This window comes from Engystomops pustulosus, chromosome 8, assembly GCF_040894005.1.
Source record: "Engystomops pustulosus chromosome 8, aEngPut4.maternal, whole genome shotgun sequence".
Taxonomy (NCBI): Eukaryota; Metazoa; Chordata; class Amphibia; order Anura; family Leptodactylidae; genus Engystomops; species Engystomops pustulosus.
In genome coordinates, this window is record NC_092418.1 from 76,307,616 (window position 1) to 76,322,040 (window position 14,425).

At 37.7% G+C, this 14,425-nt stretch overlaps 1 protein-coding gene across 2 annotated transcripts; it reads right to left on the bottom strand.

Annotated features, from left to right (window-relative positions):
• Positions 1-1,757: 1,757 nt before the first annotated feature.
• On the bottom strand, positions 1,758-12,748 carry MYL1 (myosin light chain 1). Of its 2 annotated transcripts, none has more exons than XM_072121342.1 (7): positions 12,485-12,748; positions 5,118-5,145; positions 3,315-3,458; positions 2,657-2,830; positions 2,487-2,564; positions 2,331-2,370; positions 1,758-2,049 (listed from the first exon to the last, which is right to left on the bottom strand). In XM_072121342.1, exons 1-6 carry the CDS (start codon positions 12,599-12,601, stop codon positions 2,342-2,344), a joined length of 570 nt encoding a protein of 189 aa, XP_071977443.1. In that variant the 5' UTR covers positions 12,602-12,748; the 3' UTR covers positions 1,758-2,049; positions 2,331-2,341. The 2 variants fall into 2 exon arrangements, with proteins under 2 accessions (XP_071977443.1, XP_071977444.1); XM_072121343.1 differs by lacking the exons at positions 5,118-5,145; positions 12,485-12,748 and adding exons at positions 5,418-5,442; positions 5,939-6,063.
• Between the last annotated feature and the right edge of the window lie 1,677 nt (positions 12,749-14,425).

Genomic DNA, 14,425 nt, shown 5'->3' on the forward strand with positions numbered 1-14,425 from the left:
CCAAGTCTGAGGATGCCTGGAAATATGCCTGGGGAGATTTATGATAAGTTTCTGAGGTTTAAACTGTTCTAGTTGCCTGTGGAAACCAATCAGAGATCAGCTTTCATTTTACAAATAGCTGTTGGAAAATGAAAGCCAAGCTCTGATTGATTGTCATGGGCAACTAGAACAGTTCTGATCTAAGAAACTTGTGATAATTCCCCCCACAGGGACTAGATATACAGAATTGTGACATCGTGTACAATACCCTCCCTACTGATATACATTTACCTATTGCATTTGCCACTGTAGGTTAGGAATTGAAGATGATATGACATTGACCTTTATGATGATCACAGCCTTAGGGCTCCTAGAATAGTCCTTGAACAGAGCAAGGCATTTATTTGCTGACGTGTCTAAGGAAAACAAATTTGCAACTAAACTTTAATGCAATTTCATACTAATTTTACAAGTCCCCTTCATGAAAAGTCTGACCAGTAAGAATTGCTCAACAAAGGGACCTTGAAAGTCGTAGACCTCAAATATTGTATTTCTATTTTATTTGATATGAGGCATATACTCTTTCTTTTTTTAGAATACTGATGCTGATAACTAACTTATACTTAAAGGAAATCTACCATTTGTTTTTATGCACTGTGAACCAAACATATTTTGAGAATTCTGTAGTGACACTGATGCAGAAACATATCTTGTTTAATCCCTGAGGGGTTTTGCTAAAAAACAATTATAAAATTCAGGGCCTTGGGTAACCTGGCTGCACCTGGCTGCCATGCATAAACACGGAGCAAAACATTACACGGAGCTTCCTGAGCTATCCAGACAGGACTTATCAACCTGGGCTGGATAACTCATACACAGCAGCTGGGGGATGGTGCAGTGATTGATTACTTCTGCCTGTCAGGGGCAGCACAGGGATTACATTATTCTCTGAAGCAGAGCATAATTAGGGTAAGAGGAGAACCACCAAACAGCCACAGCTCATTATGATAATTTTATAATTGTTTTTTTCAGCAAAACCACTCAATTTATGGGATTAAACAAGATATGTTTCTGCATCAGTGTAGCTACAGCATTCTCAAGGTATTTTTGGATCATAATGCATAAAAACAAATGGTAGGTTTCCTTTAACATACTATTCCCCATAACTTAGTAATAACTGTAAACTTCACATTGTATACGATAAGTATAGAATGTATGTATCATATCCCAAGGACTAAGTCAAATTAGTTTATGCAATTCCAGATACAATTTCTATCGGACTGGTCTCAGTTTTGCTTGAATAAATTGGATTTTTTTAAGACTTCGGGTGGTATTGCACACAGCATTTCGGAAAAAAAATTATACGTTTTTATGCTAGTTTTTTATGCAGCTCTTTGAGCAAAAGCCAGACATTGATTCACAAGGAATGGAAAACACAAGAGTACAAGGAAAGACTTGTACTTCTCCTCACTGGCTCCACTTCTGGCTTTAGTACAAAAACTGCAGTCACTTTTTTTTTAATGTCTGTGTGAGACACAACCCTTAAAATAGAGACATCTAGTCCCACCAAAAGTAAAGCATCTTATATTTCTTTCAATAAAACTTTATTGTTTAGACAGTATGGAATACAGAAATACAATAAATTAACCACTCTACTATCAGAGGAACCCACTACACCTTAGGCTAGTGTGGGCTCTGGCAGTGAATGACGCAGTGTTCTTTGGTATATTGGCCCAAAACCTAGGGCAGATAAATTAATAGAGACTTGGTAGCCACCATCTTAGCAAAGGGTATTTTATTGAGATGTCTTTTGATGTACAATACTCCATGGCATGTTACACATATCTGCTTGGTTGAAATCTCCGCCAGCTTTGCCAGGGTGATACGTCCTGTGAGGTCTTTCCTTTAAATAATAACAGGATTTGTGGAAAAAAAAATGTCCCAATGGTGGAAAATAAAAAATATTGATGAGTGTTTGGTACAGTACATTTCCATAAAGTTGGTAATGACCAGTTGCTGGTCTTTGTATGGATTCCATGCCTCCGGGTCTCCTGAGACAATCAAGGTAAGCTAAAAGAGATGAAAAAATGGGAAATATAAGTTGATTTTCAAGATATATAACATAAATTTAACAATGCTCCAATAACATAGTTTCATAGATAGTAATAGCTTCTTTGTATGAGGAAAAGACCACTGCGGCCTTGGGTCTGGGTTATGACTGCACCTTCTCCCCTCTAGATGTGCAATAGCTAATACAGTATATCAAATATTAAACTTTTAAAAGTGTTCTTCGTTTGGCTTAGTAGCCTCTTGGGTAAAGCATAAGGGTTTCAGTTAAAAGTATCACTTACTTGAGATAGATTTAGACGGACATGATGTGCTTCACGAAGGCTAGGAAATGGAAAAAGAAAAGAAAAAGTTCATAAAAATTACACCAGAAATTCAAACATAAAGATCGACTCAATGATTTTCAACTAGAATTGCAAAAAAAACTAAAAAGTTTTTACCTTCATAGTTGATGCAGCCGTTGGAGTCTTCCTGTCCTGCCAGGAGAGCTTCTACTTCCTCCTCCTTCATCTTCTCACCTATATGGGCAGAGATAACAGATTGTCTATATCCATTTCCTATTGATCACTTCTTAAAAGAGAGAGGAATATTTTGGCAATAAATAACCTACCCAGTGTGGCCAATACGTGACGCAGCTCAGCACCCATGACTGTGCCGTTGCCCTCCTTGTCAAAGACACGCAGACCCTCAACGAAGTCTTCAAAGCTGCCCTGGTCCTTGTTGTTGGCAACAGCCTGCAGCATGGGGAGGAACTGCTCGAACTCAACCTTCTTGGCGTTCATCTCTGTAAAGATATATAAGATCAGGATCCACAGGACATGTACACTTGATTTACATATTGTTACTGGGGATGTATTTTTTTTTTTAATTGTTTACTTACTAAAATTTATTTACCCCAAATAATTCATATAATACAGGTAGAGGTATTTGTACTTCCCAAGCCAATTAATCCAAGTATTCTCTGGATGATCCAAGACTGGATGCTGATATTTTATCTAACTATATCAACCTGTACTAGTAACTGCTACAAATGATCCTAATCAGCAAACTACATTTTTGTTAGAACTAAATCTCAAAGTTAATATTTTTGAAATATTATATGAAATGTTATTACACTCAAATACTACAATGGCCAATATTCTGTATGTGGATAACTAGAATGAAGAACTTCTATCATTTTAGCAGACTGTGCTATATTTATCTATGACTTATAGATAAATATGACTTATTATGCCAATATAATATGTTTGCAAAGTAAAACTACTTACCCTCAGGAGTTGGGTTGCCCAAGACTTTCTTGACCTCAGCATTTGTGGGGTTCTGGCCGAGAGCCCTCATGACATCAGCGACCTGGCTGTAGGTGATCTTGCTGTCACCTGTCCTGTCAAAGAGCAGGAAAGCTTCTTTGAAGTCTGTGGGGAAAGAAAAATATAGTTGAGATTTTATTTTCTTTGTCATTCCATGTGAGTAAATAAGAACATATTTAGGAAGTTTAGCAACTTTCTATCCCTGTGATGTAGCAGAACATAGTGTGTAATGGCATCACACTTATGTATCACATTTTACATGCTGCTCCATTATAACGTGATGAGTTGCTAGTGGTTTTCTATAATAAATCTGTGAGTAAACTTATGTATCTTGGGTCTCAAAGAAAATATAAAAAGTCAAAATCCCAGCTACTGCATCTATATATGCAGCATTCTCTACTGACTGTACAGTGTGCAGGAATACAGTAAGGCTGGAATGGTCACTTGTAGCAGTGGAGATGGATTTTGTGCTCGTTCAGCTACTTTTCAGCCTGGGACATTTGAAACTGGTTTATTTTCAGTAACACAGAGCGGCTTCCAAATCAAGTCAGAGATGGTTTTACAGGGAGACTGTAAAAAGCTGCTAATGTTAGCGAAGGGTCAGAGCTGTTGTAATGGGATATCCTACTCCTAGTACTAACCTAGGAGATGCACAGACCCCCCCTAACCCTTTAAGTGCCAGAGCAGCTAGCAATTAACATGCTTAACATTGGCACCTGTCACCAAAGAGTTTGGGAGTGTCAGCATTTGCTTTCACAAGTACAGCCTGCTCACCCAAGAGCTGGCACCTACAGCAATCTAAATATTGCGGCAATTTGGTGTCATCTATCTACAGGGTGGCATTCCCCTTTGTTCATAAAGGTTCCAACTAATTAATGAAATGTGTATCAGAGAATTCTCATGGAGTGTTGTTAAGCCCAACAGAAGCAGTTCAAGTTACATACAGTAGTTTTACAGAATAAGTATGGACTGTTATATACATATGACTTCTATATACATGGACATTGTAGGATGATTAATGTTTTTACCCTGGACATTACATGGGAAACTACAAGCCTTAGCTTCTGCAGAACCTCTCTGTGAGCATGCATAAGTATAACTTTGTCTAATACAGCAGAAAAGGCTGGCATTCCCCCAAAAATGGTGAGGTGGGACTTCTAAGTACTCCATGTGTTTCATTTTACTAAGTGCTAGCTGCAGCTCCATGGAATAAAGAGTGAACTTTATTAGAGCTGTGATAACTGATTTATAGGGGGTATTAACTTTTAAAGGTAATGGGTATGCCCTGGCAACACAAAGGTACCCCAGAATACCCTCTATGACTCACGCGGTCAGGTCACTAACTCTCTATGGTATACTCAGCCAGTTCAGAAGAAGTGCCCAAACTAGGATCAGTCTCATGCTATCAATATCTGTATCTTTTAAGAACTAATCTATGCATTAATACAAATAAATTTATTTTTTCTACATTATTTCAAGTGTAGCACTGATGTCATATTTGTGTATCCCACATTTGTACCAAAGAACCTGCAAACTGTTTGTATAAGAGGATGCAGATTCTTCAGTAACAAAGCAGAGGATACATGATAAGTGGCTAATAAAACAGCTTTAATGCAAATCTAGTACAAAATAAAATATAAAATATTGCACTATTGGTTATATTTTGTATTGATTTATACCAGATTTGCACATGAAGCCTTTTATTGAATACATAGAAACCTAGTAGCTATAAAAGCAGTTTTTAGGATTTGCTTCTCAACTTACCATCCTGCTGATCTTGAGAGAATTCAATCTGTTAAAAGAAAATCAGTCGAAACACCACAGTTAAAGGCCTGTATAGATTTGAGCTTCACAGCTTCCTGAAGTCCAGAAGATAAGTCCATGCACACAGGACATACAGTAAGCTGGAAACCAAACAAGGCCGGCAATGAAGGAGATGCCTGGGTGCGACTTGTTGCCATTTGTTTTGGTTCAAAGAGCGGTTTTATCTATAACTTATTATTAAATGACCATAATAATTGTCACCGATGGAAAGGCATTGCTTCACCTCCGGCTATCACTTACCAGCAACCTCATCTGCGGAGAAAGACTGCAAGGAAAGGAGAAAAAAGCCAAACACTAGTAATGGTGGCAAATGCATTGACAGAAATCTAAATATATGTATTGAGTTAGAGTTATGATTCACTATTGAATACCTAAGACTATCATAGAGTCTAAACTAAGGATTCAACCCTATGAAGACATGTTGCTTTCTTAATCCCAGAATCCTTTGCTTTACACTAACCAAGTTTGATATAAACAATATGGATAGTAATAAAGAAGGGTAACCCCCCAAAATGTATATAAATTAATGTATTATTTGGGTGAGCACTGTGCATTTATTATGCCTTTGGCTGATTGATATCAATAATCATATTTTAGAACATAAGTAGTAATGGAAGCTATGTTTTATTGCAAGCTATTTTTCCTTGTATTGTAAGTATTATAAAAGTTAAGCACTGTATAGTCATCCTAAGGCATAAGGTCTTAGGTAAAGTCTTCCAATTCATCTACTCTGCATAGCACAAATAAACTATGACACCCACCATGTTGAGCCTGGGACTGGGAGACGAGCAGGGAGCGGAGACGTTGTCCTGAGGAGGGCTTGAGCGTGTGGTCCTTCTGCCCTGGCCGAGCTCCTCTTATTTATCCGGGGGCAGTGACATGACTGCCCATCTCAGATGTCAGAGGGGAAGCTAACCCCTCCTCTTGATGAGTTTTTGGCTTTCTTAGGGCAAAGGGAAAGGAGGGATCTCCTTCCAGTACCACCAATTTGGAGAGCTATTTTTAGTAAGAAGTGGGTTTGACATGCTTTAAGGAGTTCAAAAGTTGTCAGCAGTTTTTTTTCAGCAAGAAGGTGGAGATTTCCAGGGACAATTTTGGGCTCTGTGAGTTTTTCAGGAATAACCATTCCTACAAAACTTACAACTGTGCAAATAAAGGGCCATGTCTAAAATTACACAGCACTGGCTGTCTGCTCCCCTTCTTATGGGAACCACAGAGCCCCTGGTGACAAATGTACAATTTTAGAGCTAGAAAAAGCAGAAAATGACATAATTGTGAAGAGTATCAGCCTGCGGGTCAGAATTAAGGCTACAATGAGAGCGGCTACTGGTATCATACATGTCATCAACGAAATCATGACAATAATGAGGGGTCATTATTTTTTTACTGCATATATATTTGTATATATATATATATATATATCCATATTTTTTCTAATTTTTAGCATCATTTTGATTTTTATTTCTATTCTATTTTATATGAGTAGGACATGACGAAAATATGAACTAAAATATAAATCCTTGCAAATATAATTTAAAACTTCATGGTTTTATGGCAAATTAAACTTTCCTTCTTCATCCACTACACCCCCCCCCCCCCCCAAGAAACTTTTCTTAGTGGTTAGCGCCATCAAGTGGTAGTAACAGGTACAAATTTGGGTTTCTAAAGCCTCTGGCATTAAAGGATTTGCTGGGTAATTGTTGGAATGTGTCAGTGATAATCGGAAAGAAAATCTATTTGTAATTCCTAAATACTTTTCCATGTACAGAGCCTATCCTTCATCCTACAGAAACATTTCCACCTCCCTTAAAATTAAATTGTATCCTAAATGATTCAGTATTGTCCATTGAATGGGTAGATTGCTAGAAATATAACCGGCCTTCATCATATAAAGGTAAAAATCTCAATGTGGATTATTTATTGCTAGTAATGAGCTCTTTATGATCTAAGTCAATTTCTCTGTTTAGGATGCACTTTCACACACTTTTACACAGTATTTAGCATCAGTATGTGTAGCAAAAACTAGAGAAAAACTACAGAGGAAAAAAAGTATTACTGATAAGTTTTCCCCTGTCTAGGTTTTTTACCCATTCATGACTATGGCCTACAAATGCAAATATTAGACCTCTAACCAATGTGAATGTAGCTTTCTTTCTCGTGTTGTATTTGTACATTCCATGTGGTTTTATTTAGGAGAATGACAAACACTATGATGAAACCCAATAGATCCCGTCATAAGTCAGTAAGGTGCATGGACAGATTTGGCCATGTTCAGTTTTCTATGATGGAACAGAAAAGTTATAGCAGATGTGAATGGATCCTTTGGTCACTTTCATGCTCATTTATTAGAAGAGGTAAAATAAAACAGAAGTGAATTATGAACATATAAATGGAGAATTTGTATCTCTTCTGATGTTTTGAGCCCACTGCTGGTTCTGATTTACTATTACTAATATTAATGCAAAATACTGACCAAGTACAATTTATTATGATTGCGGCCCAATAAGCTGCTCCAGGCCAGTAAAACACTGCACGAAGCACATAGATAGATAGATAGATAGATAGACAACATTTGAAAAGTCCAGCAGCACCAAGATTGCCCAGTAACTTTGTGGGTGCAAACCCCAATATCCTGGTTTTGACACACCAGACGAATATATCCAAGAAAAAAATGAGACTGCACTCCAAGGTAAAATGTGAAAAAACGGATGGGAGCTTTATTAGCCCAAGTGCAACGTTTCAGACCCTGTTCAGGATCCTTTTTCAAGTTGACTTGGGCTATTAAAGCTCCCATCTGTTTTTTCACATTTTACCTTGGAGTGCAGTCTCATTTTTTTCTTAGATAGATAGATAGATACATACATGTATATATATAGATATGTGTACATATATATGTATATTGTAAAGTGGCTAGGAAAAGTAACTGCAGGCTTAGCTCACATTCAAACAACTGCCCCCTTTAGATAAAAGGAACATGACTTTCATCATAGAAGCTAACCTGATGTGTGAATATAGTCTTAAAGGACTCTACCATGACTTTAACAGATACTATAATAGACTGGTGGAATTTGACAGCTAAGATACCCATTAGTTATGGGAACAGGGGTCCCAAGTGACTCAGTTCATCCCTATTGGACTGTTCAATTTATCTCTTTGGGACTTTGAAACAATCCTATTGTACTGAATGGAGGGGCAGTTTTTAAAGGGGTTCTCCCGAGGTTGAAAAACATGGCTGCTTTCTTTCAAAAACAGCGCCACACCTGACCATGGTTTGTGCAGGTATTGAAACTTAGTTGCAATACCACACACTACCCATGGTCAGGTGTGGCGCTGTTTTTGGAAGAAAACTGCCATGTTTTTCACCCTCGTGGAAAACCCCTTTAAGCACAACCACCTCTCTACTCCAATGTTGTTATCCCTATCTTCTATTCTGTGACTAGGGGATATGTTTTATAAACTTCAAGAAAATAAATCTGTAGCTTTATAGGGGAAAAGTTTTCTCTTGTATTGCGGTTTTCTGAGGCAGCAAATATGCTATAATACTGAATTATGTACTACCTAGCTCTTAAAACTTTTTTTTTAATAACATGAGATAACATGATGTAAGCAACCACATGGCAGTATGGGCAGCGCCACCTATTAGTGTAATTATGGCAAATCTTGCATATCTATAGTAGGCATTGGGGCACATTTACTTACCTCTCCGAGTTGTGATCCCCGAACTGGATTCTCCGACAATGATGCACTGTGCCTGATATCTTGCATGTGTCGCTTCCCCGTTCAGGTCCACCTTCCCGGTGCATGTAAGTGTTTGGCTTGCGACACAAATTTAAATGTTAAATCCAGCGCTTAGTCCGAATCCATCGGATCGTCCGACGGCCTGCCCCCCAATTTGTGTCACCTGAAATCCGGTGCGATTACGGCACAATACGATTGTGTACGACACAAACCCTGGCGTGATCCCCTAAAAGTCCGGAAAGACTACGAAAATGTGGCCGTGGGACCCTTAGTAAATAAGCCCCATTATGTTATCATATATATATATACATCTTAATATACCCATAAGGTCTCATTTTACTAAGTATAGGAAAGTGATCTTTTATTACTCTTGACATACACTAAGATTTGAATTGTTTATATTATATTTATAATCTGGATTAAGGAATACAGGGTTTGGACAGCAGAGATTAGGGCCTTACATTGTTCTGTTTAGGTATAGGTTGCATTATACAATATTCTATCATCTGTGTCAATGAAAGCCAGTAATATTTCATTGGATGTTACAGGCTATCTCACAGTTTTTTCTGTTTTTCATTACTATGTATAAAACTTAAAAATTCATATAACAGAAGAGTAGAACCTGTTTGTAAGGAATACACTTTAAAGTCACATCATCACATTTCCAAAATGGAAATAGCTCACTGAGGCAGACTAAGTGCACGTAGAGCCCAGCTATAAATAGAGATGAAATACCAACCACTCCACTAGGGGGCGCTAGTGCCCTTAATCTTAGAAAGTATCCATAAAAGTAAACTGCAGTTAATTGTGATTTCCCCATTCTAATTCTGTTGGACATAATTGACTAGATGTGACAATACATCACAGCAGGCGCCTTGTTGAAAAGTTTTCACACCTTTAATTTGTGTTATGACATCTCTTCTATGTATTTAGATAGACAATCCTATTAACAGTGCAGATAATTTCCCTGCATATATAAAAATGTCAGTCATCTTGTCACATTCTGTCAATGCATTATCACCAATAAATGCTTACTTTGCGTAAATCCTTTCTATCCGGACTTGCAGACTCCCATCATCGCATATTGGTTTGGCAAGTGACCACATTTAAAGACATCACACAAGAACACACTGGGTCCAATAAAAAAATCTGTAATAGTAACGCCATGCTGTATAATATACATGCAGAAAAACATGGAAAAATAACATTTATAGGTGTAAATTTATGGGAATTTATGGGTATAAAATAATTCTATTGTTGTAATAGATTGTAGATGATATATAGCTAGATATAGCTCTGTGTAGCGCTGCGGGGTATGCTGGTGCTATATAAATAAAGGAATTATTAATTATTATTATTATTATTATTATTATTATTATTGATAGATACTATGCTTCAGTTTTTAACAGAATTGTGAAATCATGAATGTGATATATATATAATTATGCTGGTGTATAGAGATTTAAGATCAATGGGACAAAGGGTGCATTATTTTCCATGTATTAGGTGTCCTCTAGGAAAAGTGAGCTCCCACAAATGCACCCCAGTGCAAAGTCAGTGCCAGGCCCACAATTATAATGTATGAATTATATTACTTATCTTCCCCTTAAAAGAAAGTGCCATTTTACAGGCCCCCTAAACCTCTTGGGCCCGGTTGCGACCACACCCTCTGCAATCCCTTAAAATATATATAGGCTTCTGTGAGTGTCTCTTCCCTTTGGAGAAGACTCTCTGCATAGGTATAAAATGGGGAGAGCTAATTTGCATATTACACCATGCAGTGCAGGGACTTGGCCAGTAGATGGCGATCATTGCCTGCAGTTGTCATTGGACGGCTGCATTACTAGTCTTGGCAATGCAATTCTGTAGTAACAGCTGCTTAGTGACAATAGATATAGACGTTGATGGTTTATTAGCTCCTTAAGTATTTTAATGTATCACTGAGCACATAACCTTTGCAATCAGGAGAAACATATTGTCCCATTTTTCCTGGAAGATGTCTAATTAACAAGGCAATTCTCATCAAACCTGCCATTATAGCTAAGCACTTAAAGAGGCAAGTACTCTAAACAGCACTCTAAAAGTCTCTGAAGCAAATAGATTAACTATATTAACAATTTAGTCCTGAGCTAAGTGACATCTACCTTATTCAACCACCAAACAATTAGCTCAATAACAGATTTATCATTTAAAAGTTGTAATTCAATAAATTATTGAAAATTATTACAAAATAATAATTATTGAAAAGTAGAAATGATGAAACAAGTAAATTATTGATGTAAAAATGTAATTTTTGCAACTTTTCTCATTGTAAATGTAATTGCTCATGTAAGTAGACTGACTTTAAATCCACTACTTATTAATAATATTATATTAGGGATACATGTTGCAATATGAACATTGAACAAAGACGTAACAGAAAAAAATCACTGCAGAAATGTGTCTCATAAATATTGCCCCTTCATGACACTGTCTTATGTCTTCTAAATCATTATAAGAATGACAGATATGAAAAATGATAAAGTAAATAGAAAAGAATAATAGTGACAATAGTGAAATCATCACAAGTGGCTAACCTTAAACTTATTATTATCAGTCAACATAAAAGCAATGAAACCTATTTTCATAGCATATAAAGTAAAGCTGAGGGGACTGAGCTTAGATATTTGTGAAATCAAATATTTTTTATGGTTAGATCCCAATAGAAAACACTTCTTATCCTGAAATGGCTTCTTCCATATAAAAGATTGCATTTAATTGCTCAATAAAGGAGCATCAGATAGACTTCAGGTCTAGTGGATTAACAGGCAAATGGAGCGTTACTTTGGATTATATGGAAGCCATGCCTTTATTCTCCATATTAGGTTATCCCCCCGAGGATCCTCATTTATAAACCAATGAGATGCCAGGAAGGCGGAGAGACAGTGGAGAGACAGTGTAACTAGCTTGACACCTGTCTTTCCTACTACTATTCCAAGGAGCAATCTTTGTGAGGACACATCACACTTCATACCACATTCATTGACAGCAAACACTGTAGAGACATGGGTTGTGTGTAGTCACTGGAAATATCACATGTATTCTTAATTGACCTTGATTCCAGGCGTTATCTTAAGTAGTTAATAGATCTTGTTGGATAAGTGTAGTCCAGCAAGTATATGGCTACTAGGTCACTACACTCTATGCATATGGCTATTATGTTACTAAGTGGTAAGTAAAATAAATGTATAAGAATGTATACAATATCATTTCTCTATAACTTAGATTTAGAGTATCTTCCACGTGTCTTGGTTTTAAAACAGGCTTTATAGAAAAAAAAACTTTTCTATACAAAATATAGCAAAAGTTACAAGTAATATTCATGTCCTAAAGTACATAATATCCACAATTTCAAAAATATGTTCATAAAAGACCCCAAAACACCCAGAAGAACACTTTGGCACGTGGGATCTAGTCTTCAAAGTGTCCTCAGAATGAGACCTTTCTAAGGAGTAAAAGTCAGAGCTTCTCCCTATCTCCCTCAGTTTCCAGTGACCACAACACATCACATCCCATTGCAGCCCTTTTACCTTGACACTGGACAGGTCAAATGCTGGTTCTTTGGGTTTAGCTGGTTCTGGGGCAGGGGCTGGAGCTGGTGCTGGGGCAGCGGCAGCAGGTTTCTTCACATCCTTCTTAGGTGCCATTGTGCTTTAGTTTAAACAGGGGAGGTAGTTAAGGATCCAAAAAGAAACCAGCCCAAGCTCTGTCTTGAGGGAGAAGGTAAGATCAGGACGATCCTCAGCCCAGAGCCTAGAAGTGGGACCCAGTGTGTTTTTCACTATTAGGGCATATTTATATTTCGCTTAGTACCTAACACAATCTCCAGGCATGCTGCTGGATTGGACAGTTCCCCAGGCAAGGAGGATGTCATAAGGACTAAGACTATAAATGGAATATAAGGGGGTCAGGGCTACATCAAGCCACGGGACTTCTATTTTTTTTTCAGCCTGCCTGGATTTTTAGGATAAGTGTAAAGGACAAACACACATGAATAAGCTGCCTGGAAAGCTCTTGTTGACATCTAGTTACAGGTGGGGACATTTTGCCCTCAATTTCTTGTTGGAATTTTACGTTGTTCCTATGCAGTAAATGACACAAGCTCTTCCCCCTCCTTCCCATAAATTCCAAGGTCTCCCTGAGGATGCGATTTCAAGATGGAATGTAGTGTTCAAAGGAATGGGGTGCAGAAATGTCTATGCCCCCCCTTCCATTAACTCTTCCCACCACCCCCCTTTTCACATAGTGGTATCTGCCCTCCCCCAATTCTCTTCCTTTCATTTGCAGAAAAGTGTTGATCAAGCAGTGTGCAGCCCAAGGTTTAAAAATAAAAGCAGACGTATATGGCAAGTCGTCCTTGTCACCTCCTCCTGTTTCAGAGAGAATGTACTGTACGCACATGTCCCCATCCTCCTGCTTTTGTATATTAATTACATTTTGAAGGAGAACTAACATCCTTTGACACAGAGATGGCGCAGAATTCACAATACAAGCCATGAAAAAAACGACGCGAGACACGGAAACCATTATTTTATACCTCTTACAAGAAGTGCCTACATTACCATGTGCAGGATGCCAAACTTCTGTGCCCAGATAGGTTTCCAGTGTCTGTAGAGCATACATCTACGTTTCTAGATCCAGATATCTATATATGTACATTTGCATGATTTTTAAATGTATTTATAACATATGCATGAGAAAAGACAACATTTAAGAAATCCTAATTTCTGCAGATGTATCGCTAGCATCTAAACCTAAAGCAGAGGAGATGAATGTGTCATGTCACTAGTCACATTTCAATAGCCCCTTAGTATTTTTCACTATTATCTATAGTAATGTCCTCTAGAACATCTCACACTTCTAATATCATATTATAATGGAGCTGTTCCTCGTAAGTTCTGTCTTAGCCTTATTATCAAAGACAAATGCCCTGAAGTCTGCCAAACCCACACTGCCAGACCATCTCTTCCCTGCAGATGAACACAGGTTTACAAAGAGTCCCAGTTCCTTCCTCTGAGATTTTCTGGTGACTTTAGGACAAAATCTCACTCTTAAATAGAGCTGTGGGGTCCAGCTGTTTAGAAGTGATATGTGCACAGCAATCCCAGTCATAATTCATGTCCTTGTAAATCCGTGCTGCGAAAGGCTTTATATTTAGAAAACACCTTTGGCATCTTTATGCCAACATCTTGTTTCAGGGCACTTTTTTACTCCCCTTTAACCCTTTTATTGCACAGTGTTATATATAGTTGCCTGTCCACAAACTGGAGTGGAGTGCAATGTACATTTACTGTGATTTGCTACGGTAGGTCTATAGTGCTCATTGTAAATGACACTCTACTGGGTATTACAAACACATATAGACCGTGGTGTGTGCTATTTATAAAAGGTATTACCCATTGGCTGGGAAGTCTTCCATCCCAGTAAGTTCAGCTGCCCTTGGATGTAAAGGCTGTTCAAGCTATTAAATT

What these genes read in the sequence shown, in the direction of transcription:
- MYL1 (XM_072121342.1), bottom strand. Translation starts at nt 12,601, where the DNA reads ATGGCACCTAAGAAGGATGTGAAGAAACCTGCTGCCGCTGCCCCAGCA. An exon ending in CTCTCAAGATCAGCAGGATG is followed by an intron (nt 3,459 to 5,117) that starts GTAAGTTGAGAA and finishes CTTTCCCCACAG; the next exon opens with ACTTCAAAGAAGCTTTCCTG. An exon ending in CGGCTGCATCAACTATGAAG is followed by an intron (nt 2,371 to 2,486) that starts GTAAAAACTTTT and finishes TCCATTTCCTAG; the next exon opens with CCTTCGTGAAGCACATCATG.